Here is a 19,193-nt window from a genome sequence, read left to right on the forward strand (position 1 = left end):
TGGGAGTGATAGGGACAGGGTCAGAGACTACCATCCACAGAATACGTCACCAACCAAACAACGCTTCACTGCAAGGTGTAAACCAGTAGTTATCCTCAAAAAGGATGGTCAGGTTACAGTTTGCTAAAAAGTACCTAAAAAGCCTGCAGATGTCTGGAAAAATTTATTGTGGACAGATAATATTAATATTATCATAGATCAGAGTGATTGCAAGAGGAAAGTTTAGAGAAAAAAGGATCTGCCCAAGATTTACAGCGTACCACCTCACCTGTGAAACATGGTGCAGGGGGTGTTAGGTTTGGGCATGTATAGCTGCCACTAACTTGTCTTAATTGATGATTGTAACTGCTGACGGCAGCAGCAGAATGTATTCTGAAGTGTACAGAAACATCTTGTCTTCTCGAGTGCAAGCAAATGCCTCCAAATTCATTGGAATCATACTATAAAACAATTCCCTGAAACATACTGATATAGCAACTAGGGAGTTTTTCAGAGCCAAAAAGTGGAAAGGTTTTGACTGACCAAGACAATCTTCAGATTTAAATCCAATTGAAAATGCATTTAATTTCCTGATGATATTTTAGGCAAAAAGACTTCAAAACGAAGAGAGAACTGAAGATTTAATAAAGATATGTGGTGAAGCATTTGAGTGTACAGGCTTTATTCATTCATAATCTTTAATAACCCCAACCTCTCTGAGGAAATAGATTAAAACTGACTTTGGATCAGCAGTGTGTCAGCTCAACTCCCACTAAAAGCATGTTAAGTCGCTTCAGGCAGAGATTTAGAGATGTAATCTTGTGCTCAGTACGGGATTAAATAAGTAGCAAAAAAGGTTATGAAAAGTGCAAGCTATTAAACAAACCGCTTATGGCAGAGTAACTTTGCACTTTGCAGAGTAACTTTGTTTTTCTAAAGGCAATAAGACATTCTGTACCTCAATCAATGTAAACATCAAAAAGAATAATTTCGAAATATTTCTCTGACATAATATTTTATGCTAATCATGCTGTGCTTCAGGGACCACCAAGTCAGAGGACCGTGCGCTCCTGTTGAAGAAGTTCAACGAGAAGAACTCTCAATACTTCATTTTCCTGCTCAGTACTAGAGCCGGAGGCCTAGGCCTCAACCTGCAGGCCGCAGACACTGTTGTCATCTTCGACAGCGACTGGAACCCCCACCAGGTCAGGAGAAGTTCAGTCAACCTTTATTGTCCCACAGGGGAATTAAATACTTTCACTTACATGTCAAACAAGCGCAATGTCCTCACACTACTCTCCTCTCACTTGCTGATTCATTAATTTCTCCCCTTCCTATTGGCTGACCCACTCCCTTCTCCCGCTCGCCATTGGCTGATCCCAGGACCTGCAGGCCCAGGACCGCGCCCACCGTATTGGGCAGAAGAACGAGGTGCGTGTGCTGCGCCTCTGCACTGTCAACAGTGTGGAGGAGAAGATCTTGGCCGCTGCCAAGTACAAGCTCAACGTGGACCAGAAGGTCATCCAGGCGGGCATGTTCGACCAAAAGTCCTCCAGCCATGAGCGTCGTGCCTTCCTGCAGGCCATCCTGGAGCACGAGGAGCAAAACGAGGTGAGCCACTCCCAGCATTTGATCATTCTCCTTGAGGATAGTTGCTGAGGTTGTCTATGGCAGGGGTGGAGAGCTACAGGGTGTGCAGGCTTTTGTTCCCGCCATGCTCTAACACACTGGACTCAGCAGGACCTTGTTTCGCTGAATTAGGTTTGTTTGTGGAGGACTAGAACGCCTGCACACCCTGTAACTCCAGGAGTAGGGTTAGCCACCCCTGCTCATCAGAGTTTGCCTTTGAGCTCCTAAGGTTTTTATGTTATGAGACAGTAGTATACTGTACATAGAATATAGAAGTAGAACAGTTTTCCATTCCATTTCCAACATCAAAGTTGCAAAAACTGTTTTTGGAAAACAACATAAAACGATGTCGACATAATGACATAAAATCATGACTTATGCAGTTTTGACCAGTAATCAAGTAAATTTAAAATCACACAGAATGCATATTGTATGCAAATTGACAGTGCTGCTTATGAATCATTGTTAAATTGATTAATTTAATTCTTTCATCAAAGAAATGTCATTACAAATGCTTGTCTCCTGTTTTTGTTATTCTCATGTTACTGAAGGATGAAGAAAAAAGTCAGATGCCTCTGGTAAATATATCACCTCAAAAATATAATCTTGTCATCGACATTTTCTGTTCACTACTCAATGCCAGTGCTATGCAGTGGCTGGAAGCCTGGCTAGGAGTAGGACAAACTTGACCCTAGACACTCACCTACGGTCAGTTTTAAATTGTTTGTCCCAATGGTTAAGGCTAGGAAATCGGTTGTCTACGGGCAACTCTTATCCAATAAGGCTAGCTACTGCATGGCTGATTGAAGCCTAGATGAATAGTCAAGTTATACAGTGCAGAATTTGCACCTACTTAAAACAAGAGAGAGTCTTCACTCCTGTATTTAGGTGGTGCAAATGCTTAGTGGATCTGATCTTATGACTGGTTGTATTTTTCATCTTCGATTTAGCAACATAACGTTGACAGGCACAAGTAAGATATATTCTACAGTGTATCACTCAGGAAAGCTTTATTGAGGGCCTTTTTCCAGTTTCCTAATTAGTGTGTCAGTCAGTTGGAATCGGTTGATTAGGACTTCAAACATAAATTAAAATGGGTTAATTAAGACTTTAAAGATCTACTTCTTTATTTGACTTTTGGATCAAAGCTTCTAATGCAATTAATTGTTTTAATTAGTAACTTCTTAGCTATATACTCCAACAGTTTGGATTTGAAGTCAAAGTTTTAAGTTAGAAGTTATGGCTTGTCAAAAGCCGCAAAAGACAGGAAATTCAAAATGAGCACTACCACCCATAACTTCACCTATGCACTAACAAGGTTTTATAGCACACAGCTTTGATACCTGCTATAGTGCTGTATGTTGGTCTACTGTACTTCAAACAACATGTACTCACCACTGGGCAGGTTTCTTAGGATTCAAAGCTTCCCTCAAACAGCCTAATACATAAGAGATAGCCAAGCTCTGGCCATCCATCCATCCATCCACGTGTTGAAACTAACGGCGGGGCAGCACATTCATTGTTGCTTGTTTGCTTGTTGTTGTTGCTGCTGCTGTAGCTAACAGCCCCATATTATATCTAATATCTAACATCTTAGAACGTTCACGTTAGACTAGCATTCATCAAAGCACTTAACATTTTGGTCTTCACCATACATTGTCTATGGGCATATGAATGTGATATTTTGTAAACTGAATGAAAACTGTATTACCTACGAACTTATCTTGGTCGCGATGCAATGCTCTGGGACATAACCTGATGGCACCCAAATGCCGCATCTTCATCAGTTGTGTAGAAATTGCTGTAGGTCTAACTAGAGAAATGTCTTAATTTTTAATCTACCTGGTGAAAATGACATTAGCATTCAGGGGATGTGTAGACATTAGTACGGTGAGCATACATACAAAACGGCACACAAATCAGTGGTCAAACAGCTGAGAAGTTAGCGAAGACGATTTGGCATTTTCAATGGTAGGTATGACCAAGCCATAATCGGCGCAATATATGTTTTTTAACTACACTTAAACTACCAGTATTTGAGTCATGATCAGAGCAGATCAGTGTTCATATTAAGTGAGAGCTTTGATACTGTATAGTGCATACCCCTGACATATTTCCACCATCAAATCACAATGTCATAATGTTGGCTATATCAGTCCCTCATGCAGCTGCATATTTCTAATATATTATGGCAAGAACTCATTTAGTCTAATGCTGATTAAAATTATATAATATAATAATTATATAATATTATATAATAAAATTATATAATACTGATAAAGTATATTTTGATTATAACACTAGCCGTACTGTTTGTTTTGTCACTAACGTATATTTTCTTCTTTAATATTTAGGAAGAAGATGAAGTGCCTGATGATGAAACCCTCAATCAGATGATCGCCCGAAACGAGGATGAGTTTGAGCTCTTCATGGTAAGAGAGGCCTGTTTGTAACATAAACATCAGCATTGTATGTTGCCTATACAGTCCAGAAATGTAAGTATAGCATGCTGTGTCTGTACATTAACAATAAAGGTGCAGGGCGTTAGCCTATTGGAAATCTGCCATCTCTGGCTGAGATTCAGTTTGATGTTCCAAACTTTTAAAAATACCTCCATCCTCACACACAGAGCTTCTTATCATTTTCAGAATAAGAGATTCTGTTCCAGTTCCAGCCTTAGACTAAATACCAATTTGCTGTAGTTCAACTCTATAAGACTTCAGACTTAACTAACTTCTCCTGCAAAATCGAAATCCTACAGTACCCTCTGTACAAAGTGCCGTGCAACATTCATCAGATGTGAAATAGGGGGACTCTGGTTGAAAAAGGTTTGGAACCACTTAAATTAAGGATGAATAAAAGATCGAATGAAATAGAAAGTTATTCCCTGCCCCCCCCCCCCCAGCGAATGGACCTGGACCGCCGGCGTGAGGACGCGCGGAACCCCAAGCGGAAGCCACGTCTGATGGAGGAGGACGAGCTGCCCTCCTGGATTATCAAGGACGACGCCGAGGTAGAGCGGCTCACCTTCGAGGACGAGGAAGACAAAATCTTCGGGCGCGGCTCTCGCAGCCGCCGCGACGTGGACTACAGCGACGCCCTGACGGAGAAACAGTGGCTGCGGGTACGTTGCAGTCAGAGTCTCGGATTACACTTGGTTTATATGGGAACATAGCATGTAAAAAGACATGTTATGAGATGTACGGTATCTGTATGATGACACAGGGTGGAAACTGACAAAAGGGTAGGTGGGTGGTGGGGCAAGCCAGCCTTAGTAGAGAGAAACTAACAAGACCCCAATTTTGCAGTTGTCATTGAAGAACAGACATCATCACCAGTTCAGTACTAGGTCCATTCTCAGGACAAGCAAACAAATCCACAGTGCCTCATTAGCCATCTTTTCTTTCTCTTTCAGTATAATCCCTTTATTAACACTATAAACCAAAACCATTGAAAACTGTGGGTACAGAACTGCCACACTAGGAGTTACACCTCACAAACCTGCCACCACCACCGTACTCCACGAAAGTTACAATCTTCCCAATTCATGCTGACGCGGCGCCAACTCCAAATAGATTGACACTGTCCCCTCGAAGGATTTTTACTAAGAATAATCCAGAAGCTGCAAAGTGTTAGGCGGGAGGCTTTGATGAGTGAGAGACTGAAACAGCGGTGGAACTTTGCAAGCCGTTTTGCACAATGGGCTCAAGGTGTGACTGACTGCAAACAGGAGGGACAATTAGAGGGAGCCAGAGTCTTGTAAATTGCGCAGAGACCTGCAGGTGGGATATTGCTGCGGTTTCTAAAAAACCCAGACCATGGAAACAATGCATGTGTGTGGAGTTAATCACACACACACTTCCAATTCGCTCAAGTCACCCAAAATGCCTCACCAATGAAACAATGAGACTTCCTTCTGCACAACTTTTCAGAAAAGATTATGGCCCTTGTTTATAGCGCTTGTCTTCATATGTTAATATAACAATCTATTCTCATTTGAAGGCTTGGGGGCGGGTACTAGTTTCTATGGAGACGTAACTCCCAGTGTGTTCCTGGATAATCTGCAACATTTTGGGGTGGTGTTAAGAAAAGACGGGGTTTGTGATCTTTGGGGTATACGATCCATGCAGAAACCATGCAGAGGTGGTTTCTGTGTCAAAAGTCTACAAACACACTGTGGTGCTGTTTGCCACACATCTTAGACTTGGTTGCTTAAAATAGTTAGTGCAGTGCCAGCAATGAATGTGCACGGACCAAAACGAGGGGGAATAGCAAAGCCAAGGTTTACAAATGTTAATCTTTCACAGACTTTGTTGCCGCATACTTTCAGAGAGCAACAATACTGTCTCTACTTTTGACGGTCTGTCTGTAACTTTGGGAGAATTTCACCAAAAAAAAGGTCCACTTTTTACTTATCATGTGTGCGTGTTTGTATTCTGAAGCATATTGTGCATTTTTAGGGGTGTGTTGAAGCCTGTTTGCTCTCAGATTCAGTTCTGTTGTGGCTGGACGATCTGCAGATTATTTCCAACTGTCTCTATCCTCCGCTGTTTATTAGCTCAGTCACGATCCAATGTACTGTAGCACTTTGCGTGTGTGTGTGTGTGTGTGTGTGTGTGTGTGTGTGTGTGTGTGCGTGTGTGTGCGTGTGTGTGTGTGTGTGTGTGTGTGTGTGTGTGTGTGCGTGTGTGTGTGTGTGTGTGTGTGTGTGTGTGTGTGCGTGCAGGTGGGATGGGATTTTAGTTGTATTCATATTTATCAAGTGCTCGTAATAGGCCTAAGCAATTATGGTATTGATGCATCTTAATGTCTGCACAGAATCTCGTAAATTATTATTACATTGGCCAATATAGTACATGTTTCTAAGCCATTGTTGGCTGATATTGATAGTGTGCTGAAGGCTTACATTGTCACTTCCATTACATTTTGGAAGATTTGCCTCTGGAGTGCACTCATGCCAAAAGGGGTCCCCTTAATAGTCAGAAATAATGTACAGAAATTATCTCTTTGGCCATGACCATGAGCAAAAGCTTATTTTGCCAAAGTTGTTATTCTAAAACTAAGGAATGTGTGGTTTAATGAGGCAAGAAATTAATTGATATTGTATCACATGAGTATGATAACCATACAGTCAACATTTAAGAAAACATTTGAGGTCAATTATTAGCAACTAAACTTCCATAGTGTATCACTACCATCCTTTTCATTCACAATGATGATCCACAATCTCTTTATTTTCTAAGCAATTTATTTGGCATTAACCTATTTCAACAAGTTTATTTAATTATCCGGGTGTGGATGCTGTTTCACAATGGGCTTTTTTTATGGCTACTTGTTCTGCCCTAAATGAAACAGGAAGTTGTCGTATAATCAGGTTTGCTGCGCTTCAAATTGATTATCTCATCCATGTCAGAAACTTGGCACTGGTCCACTTTACTAGTGGCAAAATTATGTCAAGCGCTATCGATCAATATGCTGTGCATCCCATGTTATCCTAAACGTGTCTCACCGCCCCCTGCAGGCGATTGAGGACGGTAACCTGGAGGAGATGGAGGAAGAGATCAGGCTTAAGAAGCGCAAGCGCAAGAGACGCGTGGACAAGGACTCAGGGAGGGAGGAGGGGGGCGAGAAGGCCAAGAAAAAACGTGGACGTCCCCCCGCTGAGAAACTCTCCCCCAACCCCCCCAAACTCACCAAGCAGATGAACGCCATCGTGGACACAGTCATCAACTACAGAGACGGGTAAGATGAAGAGATATAAAAAATAAATAAATAAAAGTGTAGTCTTTATCTAGATCGGGGGAAGCAACTTTGTCCTGAAGAACCCAGTTCTAAAACAGTCTTCATTGGACCTCTTGGTAACCATTTACTTAGGGCAAACCATTATAATGTGTGCATTGCACATTATAAGACATGTTATAAGCATATATGACTGCATTATTTTGTCTACTGTATATCATCTCATAATTATCCTTAGCTAATATCAGCCATTTCAAGTCAGTTGAAAAAAAGCACTTATGGACAGACATAGCATAATATGATATATGATGAAGACATTATAAGGTATCATACATGCCTATAATGAGTGAGTCTATAATGTGTTATGTATATGATATAAGATATTATAATGCAGTCATTTATAACAAGTCTTATCATGCACTATGAACACATTGTAATTGTATGCTCTTGTTATTTAGTTAAGTATTACCAAACTATTATGTTCGGTTTTACCACAGCATTCTAAAACTGTCCAGTTTCACCTTGTCTCGGCAGTTGTAACCATACCGGGCTGTCACTGTGCTGCTAGTTCAAACAACATAGCGTAGCAGACAGGGCCAAATTCAAAAGGAGGGAAGTAAACACAAACAAATAATATTGGTTTATTTGATTAAGTTGGACGAAGAGTAAGAGACCTCACATTTTCTAAACAAATTCAAGGAAAATCTAACATTTTATTGGGAACCCTGCCCTGCCCATTTGGCAGCAAGTTGCCCCCCCATCTGTGTAGTAACACTGTAACTACTCCAGTAACAATATTGTATTAACATGCTGCTTTTGTAATAGCATAGTAATAGTTTTGAGTGGTTTGTGCTATTACACAAGTGGAATAAGGGCTATTTCTTATTCCACTATACTCAATTTAAGCTACCATTTGTTAACAAGATGACTATGCAAAAATATGTTAATGTTGTTACAAGAGTACAGTGTTACGACACCAGTATTGCGGCTATTTAATGTGAAGTATTAGCCATTGGCCATTCAGCTTTAAGTTGTTTTTACATATCAAAATGTTCCCCAGCAAGATTTTCCTCTGCATTATTCCCAGATCTGCTTCAGAGAATGAACAGCAAAGGCAATGTATTTTGATGCAGGAAAAGTGTCATTTAAACGTTATTATTAATTGTTAATTATTAAAGGTGTCTATTGGAAATCTGCCACCAAGGCCAGGAAATTCAGTTACAATTGCTCTGTTTCACACTATTTCGGCTGCACACTATCCCAAGGTAACAACAAACCGTTATGTGATATTATTTCTTGTCACAATGCATAACAAGCTTCATCTTATGCCTACATTTATCCGGAAAACAGAGCATGACTGCCTGGGCGTGGTAATATAATTAATGTATTCAATTAATGTTCAGCATGAACATAACATTACTGAACACACTATAGGCTATCGCAGTAACAACTGCTGCTAGACTTCTGCTGCTAGACTTCTGCATAATAACCACCCAAAACAAAGTAGGTATAACTTCTAGATCCATGTGAACACAATGCTTGCTAGCTTTATACCTAGCTAACTTTAGCTAGCTAGATAGCAGCTGCACTTTGCAAAAAACGTCATGCTTCTCTCCTCAAATTGACTATTGATGAGGATTTCCAACTATCAATTTCCATGAATCCTAGCTTTGATGCAGTTTCCTGTTGAAGCACCAATCCATCTATTGCTTCTTAACACACAAATAGCAAGTTTCTGATTGTTCATATGGGCCTGACTAATCCCTGGAGTGGAAACTTTCCATGTCAACATTCTCTACGTAGATCCATTTCCATACAAATAACTATTTCTGGTTATTGGTACATCCGAGATTGGTCTTTTGTACTGTGAAGGTTCTGAAGAACCATCCTTGCTGGGAGATGGTTCTTAGAGGTTCTTTATGGCACTGTTGAGGTTCAACGCAGTAATTTATGGAAGCCTTTCCTGAAAGAGGTGCTATTTGGAACCTCATTCCACGCAAGGCACAGGGCGCTGTTTGAAGTTGGGATGTTACATGAACATGAGCACAGATGCAATACAGTTAGAATTAAACAAGAACCAACATCACAGGTACATTTGTTAGTGAGATATTACAACATAAAGAACGGAAATTCACAATTACCCACAATCCCCTAGCAAACATCTCATGGAGAGGCTTCTACAAGGGCTTCTAGATAGAACTGCTTGTAGAGGGTTCTACATAAAACCATTATAAAAGGATTAAAAAAAACACCAATAAGGGTTCCCCTACAGGGACAAATTAAGAACCCTTTTTTTGGTACTGACTAGCACTTTTTTCTAAATGTGAATAAAAAAAAGGCATAAAGGGAACGCTTCAGATACTTGCCTTTGTTTTTGATTAATGCATCATTAGTGTTATCAGTCAATTTTAGTAAAAAAAAAGTGATTGCCATTAACTTGTCATGTTATGTCATGATATGCCACCTGACATTATGCCAGTATTGTTCAAGTGTTCCTCATTCCCATATATGCCTCATGCTTTCTCCTCTCTAAAATGAGACATGGAATGGAAAACAGAAATCTTTCATTGCTCCCAACCCAGCTGACCTGAAATACTAGTGAAAAATGCTGATTTCATGGAATGAAGTAATCTCCAAGGAACACAAGGCTGTGGTAAACATCCATTTATGGTGCCCGGAAAAATCCAACAGTCAGGGAGTTGCACTGGTCATTCCTCTCCTCTCCCCAAAGCTGGTGTGTGTGTGTGTGTGTGTGTGTGTGTGTGTGTGTGTGTGTGTGTGTGTGTGTGTGTGTGTGTGTGTGTGTGTGTGTGCGTGTGCGTGTGCGTGCGTGTGTGCGTGCGTGCGTGTGTACATGTGTCTATCTCTATGACTTAAATGTGCCCTGCCTGTCTCCCTTAGGTAAGACCCCTTCCAAAAATCCAATACCTGCTTTCCATGAGTCAAATTCCTTCCTGTCTCTGCTGATTGTAATTCTTCACAGAGCATCTTAATCACAGCTCAACTCTCTCTTCCACTCTCGACATTTGCCTGATTTTTCCACTCCTCAAATGCATGATTCTCCCAGGAGCAAAACACTTCCCGTCACACAGTGGAATATTATTGAGAGACCCAAATTAGATTGATAGAAGAATTCCATTCCAGAAAGAAGGACCTTTGTTGGGTCTTTATCGCCTCAAAATGAATCTCCAAAGTGCAGTTGAGTCAAGCTCTGGACTCACTGGGAGGTAAAACAGAGCTTGGGCACGTTTTTTTGTCAGGCCCTAATCCCCAAACACTGCAAATGGGATTGACATACCACATCATGTCCGTGCACAAGCCTGATAGTTTGGAAATTGCCATTTGTTTTCATTTTTTTTGGAAATAAAAGTTGAGTAAGTAAATAAATCCTTCCATACGTCTTGACCACACGACTACTTTTGCTCATCGTGGGAGCCCCTAGCTATTCCCAATGGGCGACCACAGTCCTGTTGCCATGACAATGGTCCGTTCCATAGTAGAACCATTATTTCACTCTACCCCTGTCATCTGGGCTCGGTGAGAGTTTTGTGGATCTGGCACGTTCAGAAAGATTGGAAAAGCATTGTGATTGATTGCTCAATATCAAAGTCATTAGATATGTAAGTAGCCTTACAAATCTGGCATAGGAGGAGAGCACTTTCAGTGCACTTTATGCAGATTATAGTGTAAGCACATTATTTTCAGGTTGACCCATGCTTAAGATTGCTCTTACGAAATGTGGTAATCCATCGGCTATGATTGGGGCCAGAAGTTATCCTGGTCAGGTACAACCACTAGTCATAACCAATATATCTTCATGTTGAAATAAAGACTTTGCATCAGTGTTAATTGGTCCGATGTGGAGACTTAAAATTGTCTTTTTTTACCTGGTTGGTCTTAAGGTCAAGCAGACAACTCAGCGAGGTCTTTGTCCAGTTGCCATCGCGGAAGGAACTACCAGAATACTACGAGCTGATAAGGAAGCCTGTGGACTTCAAGAAGATCAAGGTACAGTAGAGCTTCACCAATTTACAGTATCAATAAGAACCTGGGTTCAAATAGTATTTGAAGTCATATAAAAATACTCCAAGCAGGCTCAAGCAAACACTCAAAGTATTCGAAAAAATATAAATACTATTTCAACCCAAGTTTGCTAGGAACTGAGTCAGATTAATTTACAATTATATTTTAGACATTTAGCAGACACCTTTATCCAAAGTGATTTACAACAAGTACATTTCTCTAAAGTAAGTGAATCATCTATACATCAGTCATCATAAGAAAAACAAATCTATGCTAGGACCAAGGGCAATTGGCAGTGACAATGCTCGAAGAGAATTATTATTATTTTTTGTTTTTATATGGTAGAGAAACTGTACAGGGGGGTAGTGGGGATGAAGAGGTCTTTAAAGTCCTACTGAGGTAGCACCAACACATTTCCTGCTCCACGCGAGGGGATAACACACTATACTCCACTTCCAAAGATGGCTATAAATCCCTCCGACGAGCGCCATTCTGTAAATCTGACCACGCCTTCATCCTGTTGTTACCAGTGTACAAACAGTGACTGAAGCAAACGTCACCTGTGTCACGGTCAGTCCAGCGCTGGAGTAGCCAATCGGATCCTATGCTACAGGATTGCTTCGACTGCACGAACTGGGATGTGTTCAAGGACAACAACAACATCAGTGATTATGCAGACGCTGATACTAGATACGTTAGCAAATACGTCGGTGACTGCGTTCCCATTGTCATTGTTCAGACATACCCTAACCAGAAGCCTTGGGTTAATGGTGACATCCGTGCTCTGTTAAAAGCATGGCCCAACGCATTTAACTGCGTAAGGCCATCAAGACCGCTAAAAGAATTACAGAGGCAAGGTTGAAACACTATACCAGGGCGCTGATGCAAGAGGTATGTGTCGCGGACTACAGATGATTATAGACTACAAACAGAAAGCTGACAGCTTGGGTATCGATGCTGCACTACCTGACGAGCTCAATCATTTCTATGCTCGGTTCGACGGCAACAACACGGAGCTCCCCGTCAAGGCTCTTGCTGCTCGCGAGGACAATGTGCTAGCAATCAACACGGGCGACGTGAGGAAGGCTTTTAAGCACATCAACATCCGCAAAGCTGCCGGACCAGATGGCATCCCTGGCCGTGTCCTCAGATGTTTTCACAGACATATTCAATCTATCCCTGTCCCAGTCTGTAATCCCCACCTGTTTCAAAGCAACCACTATCATCCCGGTCCCCTCAACGACTACCACCCTGTTGCACTCACCCCAATCATCATGAAGTGCTTGGACAAGCGGGTCACACATCAACTCAATCACCTGACACTCTGACTCTATTCAGTTTGCATACCGCCCCAATAGATCCACGATGCCATTGCCTATGCCCTGCACACCTCCCTATCCCATCTGGACAAGAGGGACACCAACGTGATATTGCTGTGATATCGACTACAGCTCAGCATTCAACACCATTGTCCCCTCCATGCTTGTCACCAAGCTCAGGGACCTGGGTCTCAACACTTGTTTAATTGGATCCTGGACTTCCTGACAAGTAGTCCCCAGGGGGTGAAAGTAGGCAGCGTCACTTCACTCACTCTGACTCTCAACATGGGGGCCCCCCAGGGCTGTGTGCTTAGCCCCCAACTGTACTCCTTGTTCAGATCAGAGAATCTTGTTTCGGTCTAAGAAAAATAAGGAAAAAAACTTCTAAAAATATGTAAATGACGGTCAGTTAACGGAACACCTGTATTCAAGCAATATATTTTAGAAATGAATTGCCAATAGTAATTAGCAATTGATAGTCCCGTGTAATCCACCTTTAATGTGTTGTCTCTGGACAAAACGATGTATTTGTCATTGTACTGAATGTATTCAAGGATAGTGCAACATGAGTTTTATTTATCATGTGGCCATATAAGTCTCTCTCACCAATGGACCAATTCCAAAAAGTAATCTCTTGTTTCCCCATGACTGTTGGGTAATTTCACAGCAGTAATACTTTAGCAGTGCAGGAATTGAGTTTGACTGGAGAGTGTGTCATGTTGTTTGCCAGGAACGTGTCCGTAGCCACAAGTACAGAAGTGTGGGGGACCTGGAGAAGGACGTCATGCTCCTCTGTCACAATGCCCAGGCCTTCAACCTGGAAGGCTCTCAGGTCAGTCAGCTGACCTCTCCTCCCCACCCCCACTCTCTTCTCTTCGCACCTCTCCTGCTTTCTCCCCTCCCCTCTCTTTCCCTTCTTTCCACTCCTCCCCATCTCTCCTCTCCCCTCCCCTCCACTCCTCTCTTGCTGCACAAACACATCTGGTTCAACTTATCAAGGTGATTACAGTGACACAACTGTATTGCTCGCTTCTATTTGTCATAGATCTACGAGGACTCCATCGTGCTCCAGTCAGTGTTTAAGAGTGCCAGACAGAGGATCTCCAAAGAGGAGGAGAGTGAGGAAGACAGTGATGATGATGATGAAGATGATGAAGATGACGATGAGGAGGAGTCCGAGGTGGAGAGTAAGATGAGATATACATCTCTATGAGTGTCTACTTCACTTGTGTGTTGAGTGTTTTTATGTTGTGTATAACCAGATACAGTCAGTCCAGTATCACTCTCAGCCCATTTAACAAATTGATTTTATTTTCATACATTGAAAGAAATTCTCATAGGAAATTTTCAATAAGAATTCAGATACACGTTTCTATCGTAGAAGTTGCCCTTGTTCTAGGATCAGCTCCCCATATCCTAACCTTAATAATTAATTAGGTGGATAAAAAAAACTCATCTCTCTCTCCTTTTTTCCATTGTGCAGCCAAGTCGGTGCGAGTGAAGATCAAGCTGGGTAAGATGGTGGAGCGCGGCAGTCACCACGACAAAGGCAAGAAGAGACAGAGCCGTGGGAAGGCTAAGCCCATCGTCAGCGATGACGACAGCAACGATGACCCGGATGACAATGTAGGTCCGCTAGAGGTGTGATCAATGACACAGCTGGCACATTTGTCAGCTCTGTCACTGATACACTGATTGACTCTCAATCCCTTCCCTTCTATTTCTCTCCCTAAACCTTCATTGATTCACTTCTCTTCACTGGTCCTGGAGAGCCACAGAATGGGCAAGCTTTTGGTCCTCTTCCGCACTAAGACGGCCGATGAGCTAATGATCAACTTATCGTTAAATGCCCACTAAAGTGACTTTTATTTCCATGTCAGCTCTTTTCTGGGTAAATGTTACATAGTGTAATTGTTTAGAATTAAAATGCTCAAAAAGAAGCAAGAAGTAGCTTTTTTGCTCATCACAATTTATCAAGATATCAGACTCAGACACTGACTGGGGATTGACGCTCGCATTTTTGATTGCATGTTCAAATTTCTGATTGACAGTTCGTCTTGTGAGCCTTTTGTACCGAGGTTCAATGTTTTTTTAGCTGGCTGTAATGTTGACCATGAGTCTACAGTATCTCATGTGGATTTATGCAGCATTTCTGTTTGCAGTTGCATGCTATTACATTTTTGGAGAGTTACTTTGAAGCTAGCTTTTTAAAATTGTTAGCAACTTTACTAAGATAAGTTAGCGAACAGGTCATTTTTTTCTAGCTTGCAGAATACAGCACTGTGCTAGCTCAAATAACAGGATCTAACATTAGCTACATCATTTTCTCACCTTGTATTCTGAACAGTCTTGCTGCGTTTACCACAACATTCTAAATGGCCAGTTTTATCGAATCTCAGTTATTTGTACCTGCCGAACTGACAATGTAAAATGGGAGGGATGTAAAATGTAAGCAAATGATATCATTGATTTATTTGATTTGAGTTTTACTACCCAGAGCATTAGCACTAGATGTTTACAAAAAGAGTACTGGATAATGACAGAATCCTTATTTTTCATTTCATTTGTCTTTTGGTGATTTGATCTGGTGAAGCCAAAATGCAAACCAAAATGACAATTTTCACTTTAGTGGACCTTTAAGCCTCATGGAATCAGGTGTGGTAGTGCCGGGCAGGAACAAAAGCCTGCACACCCCATGACTGCTCAGGACCATTATTGAAGAACAACGAAGTAAAGATAGTGTCATCAGATGCCATGGGGGTGAAGGTTGTTCTTGAATAGCTAGGGTGAAGTTGCACTCACTCTTGGTTCTTCAGCTTTGATGGTCTCTATCTCTGTTTTGTTGTCTGCTCTGCTGCAGTTCAAGAGGAAAAAGTAAGTACTGCTATTTTTACGCTCCTCTGAGGACGCTCGAGGCAGTCATCTTCTTCTCCCACCTGAGGATTTTGTTACTATTTTCAAAGGGTTTGTTGAAGCGCTTCTTGGCCCTTTGGGGCTTCTCTAAGACCATAATAAGCTATTCTACAGTCTACTGTAGCTTTCATATAACTTCCCCCCTAGTTTTGGTTATTTGGGGTATTGATTGCTGTAGTGACTAGTCTGCCCAGCTGGGTCCCCCGCTGATGACATCACAGCGTTGTGTCTCGTCTGTCACAGGAGCAGTCTGAGGGGAGCAGAAGTGATGATGAGTGAGGAAGAGGAGAGCTGATGGATAGAAAACCATATCCTTTCTTTTCTTTCTGCAGTATGTATTGGTGTTTTCTCCCAATGCTTTCCCCATCAGCTTTGTCAAGTGTGATTTTTTTAACCTGTTAGTACTGCAAAACCCGTGCAATAGAACGACAACAAGGGGTTTTCTATGGCAATATACTTTGTTTACCTGCATATTTTTAAGATTAAACATTAGTGAGAACCTATATTTTATGCTTGTACATTTTATAACTGTTTGCTAAAAAAAGAGATTTGAAACCAATTTGAAACTGAAAAAAAATGTTTAAAGAAAATGTATCCTTGCAAATGCTTAGTTTGTAATTGCTTTTTTTTAAAGTGTTTATATAATATAATTGCAATGTAGAGACAGCAAATCATATATAGTAAGTCCTTGTATTTCACATTACCCAGTCCCACCATACTTATCAAAGTGGGGCCTTTCACGCCAATACAGTGTATATTTCATTTTGATTTTGAAACTTACTAGCAGTATACTTCGTCTGTCCGTTAGTAGTCTTAGCTTACAGTATGTATTTGTTTAGCCCGCTATAGATGAGTGGTAGATTTTAGATCACCAAGTTAATTAGATTTTTGTCAACTTCTGCTTTGTAGGCAAGTGAACAACTTATTTCACTATCACCAGCCATTGTAGTTAGTTTAAGATCTATAGATTATTTTAAGGGTACTGTCTAAATCAAGTTTTATCCCACTATTACAAAATGTTCAAGGATATCACAGGTTCTACAGTTCATCCTGCTATGATTAGGACAGTCCTGAATGAAATCTTGGATTAAAGGGGCATTCCACAAACATTTTAACATTTAGTGTGTTGTTCACTATTAAGAGTTTTGTTTGTTTTGACATGCCTACGCCTCCCTTTGTAGCAACTGTAATCGGAGCAGTAGCCACTTATGAAGATGAGAAAACATTTTCCTGAAATGTCTATCTATTCAAAATCTTGATTTCTGAATACTACTTCAATTGTATAATTCACAAACAACAATACCCACCGGTATGTTTTTTTACTCTTAGTCCACAGCTGCCAAGGCATGAGGCTTTGTTTTGATCAAACAATTCTGATAAAGAAGAACATATTTAATTGTTGACTTTGGCGGAATGCCCCTTTAAGAGGCTAAGGAGGAACAGTGATTCTGAGAAGAGATCCTTCTCAAAGCCAAAACAGACATCTCAGAGCATGTCTGTTGAAATATCAGCCATCTTACAGTATGTGTTGCCAATCAGATCTGCAGTATGTCTGCCTTGCAGCTATGGACATTTTAAAACAGATTTTTAAAGATGCAATGTTTTAAATTGTTTAAATGTTTTGAAAAGAGAAATGTATTATTTGCTATTACCATGCAGTATATTGATTTCATGCTTATGGATTGAAGTGTTGTGCTTTATTTCTGCACTTTTAGTCATTAGATCAGTAAAACTTAACAGTATACTTTTTAGGGGTTTGTAAATCGTTTGTAATTTCTTTATAGACAGAAAAAAAAAGAAAACTGATCACATAATTTTAACCATTGAGTTCTAACAGTTTATAACTGATAGGGAACTGTCTATGAACTAATTATAAACTCTACAAACCCTTTATAAAGTATACCTCAATGTAGAGTATTACTATTAGATCCTTGATATCGGTAGTGAGCTCTTACAGTATGTTATTTTTGGCACATCCTTATCTGGCATCGATGTTGACATTTTACAGACATATATTTTTGTATGTGTGATCTGTGCTCGTCAACTCACCCTGAGTGTGACTTAATCTTTGCTTTCTTTGCACAGTCTTTGTGGTTGTATCTCATAGCCCAGGGCAAATAAAATCGGCACAGTTTTTAATCACTTGATTTACCTGTGTCCTTCTTTAACTTAGTTACTCAAAGGATATAGTGTTCACGAGTAAAACATGCTACTTAAAGGCACAATCTGGGATTTGTTCTGCTGTTTAATGGTCTATTTCAACAGTATCTTGCATAACCCTCTGTCTTTCACAACACAAGCTTAATGTTAGCTTGCCAGATACTGCTGGCTAGTCTAAAAACGAATAACTATGTAATAACGTGTAACAGAGTGCGTGTAGCTAGCCATCTAAACATATCTCTCCAGCAGTGGAGATTCATAGCCAGCAAATGATGAGCGCAGTATATCCCACATAATCCAGACATCCAGTGGTGTAGAACACTGCATTCATCAAACTAAAATGATTTTCCTACCTCATACACTCCACACATGTTGGGTTGATACTTTATAGTGTCTGCAAGATTAAAAGGCTTGGATTGGGAATTTGATCACCAAAAGTCCTGTTTTTCTTCGTTGTTCGCTAGTTTTAAGTACAGATGACTTCTCACTCAAGGCCTATATGCAGGGTGTTTAAACTATCCTGCTGCGGGCAAATGTGGCCCACTAATAATAAACATCCTGCGATATACCTAGTTTATAAAATCCTGTAAAATGTGGCTTAACTAACATAAAGAAAGCTACAAATGTTATTGTTCAAAGCTGTTGCTGAGATGGATTACTCACTGCCCACGATGACCAAGATGTCCACTTGCCAAAACTGAGTTTCTAATTGTTTTTAATTAATCTATTAGATCCTATCAGAGGTGCAACTGCATTGAAGGACCAGGTTACCTAATATTGTGTACCATTTCACAGGAATATTTGTCGAAATGAAAAATTCAGTATGGGATTTCAAATCTTTGAAATAGTATACTATTATATTACTACAACTATTGAAGCATACTATTTTATAAGTATATTGAAGTAGATATATAAAGCTTGCGTTAGTTTAGACAGGGCACTTTAAGTCGAACAGCGCAGGACAGTTGATTTCACACATATGCAAAAACATCCAGCCGAGTTATAACACTCCACCATGGTTAAACAGTGTGACATGATCGTACTGGCTATGAGAAGTCATGGGTTCCATGCCATATTGGTATGGGTACTGTATGTATGTACCTAAAAATATGATAATAAACTATACTTTTTATAAGTATACATATAGTGTACATAAAGTACACATATAGTGCAATGATATCAACATGAAAGTAAAGTAAAGTTACTTTCTGAAACTATTTTAATTCACATTTAAGACCGTAATTTTAGTGTGTTTTTGTGAAGTATGATTAATACACTTCAAAAGAGGAAAATAAAGTGTACTTTTACTAAGTATACTGAAATACATTTTTTGTTAAATGGAGATAAACTATACTTTCTAAAAGTATATAAATGTACACTTCAAAAGATAAGAAATTAAAATTATACTTTACTAATATCCTTTCCAGGGAT

The 19,193-nt window shown here is 40.3% G+C and overlaps 1 protein-coding gene across 2 annotated transcripts in view; it reads left to right on the top strand.

The window, feature by feature from the left end:
* smarca2 (SWI/SNF related BAF chromatin remodeling complex subunit ATPase 2) overlaps positions 1 to 17,744 on the top strand; it is a 38,366-nt gene extending 20,622 nt beyond the window's left edge. Inside the window, exons 25-36 of one of the 2 annotated variants that reach the window (XM_083672984.1) lie at positions 1,021 to 1,184; positions 1,363 to 1,590; positions 2,160 to 2,186; positions 3,963 to 4,040; positions 4,514 to 4,732; positions 7,130 to 7,350; positions 11,250 to 11,355; positions 13,420 to 13,521; positions 13,735 to 13,876; positions 14,173 to 14,315; positions 15,550 to 15,563; positions 15,846 to 17,744. In XM_083672984.1, coding sequence (XP_083529110.1) covers positions 1,021 to 1,184; positions 1,363 to 1,590; positions 2,160 to 2,186; positions 3,963 to 4,040; positions 4,514 to 4,732; positions 7,130 to 7,350; positions 11,250 to 11,355; positions 13,420 to 13,521; positions 13,735 to 13,876; positions 14,173 to 14,315; positions 15,550 to 15,563; positions 15,846 to 15,897 — 1,496 coding nt within the window. In that variant the 3' untranslated portion in view covers positions 15,898 to 17,744. The remainder of the gene's footprint in view (positions 1 to 1,020; positions 1,185 to 1,362; positions 1,591 to 2,159; positions 2,187 to 3,962; positions 4,041 to 4,513; positions 4,733 to 7,129; positions 7,351 to 11,249; positions 11,356 to 13,419; positions 13,522 to 13,734; positions 13,877 to 14,172; positions 14,316 to 15,549; positions 15,564 to 15,845) is intronic. The other variant, XM_083672983.1, reaches the window with a different exon arrangement.
* Positions 17,745 to 19,193: the final 1,449 nt, after the last annotated feature.

This window comes from Argentina silus, assembly GCF_951799395.1.
Source record: "Argentina silus genome assembly, chromosome: 7".
NCBI classification, from domain to species: domain Eukaryota; kingdom Metazoa; phylum Chordata; class Actinopteri; order Argentiniformes; family Argentinidae; genus Argentina; species Argentina silus.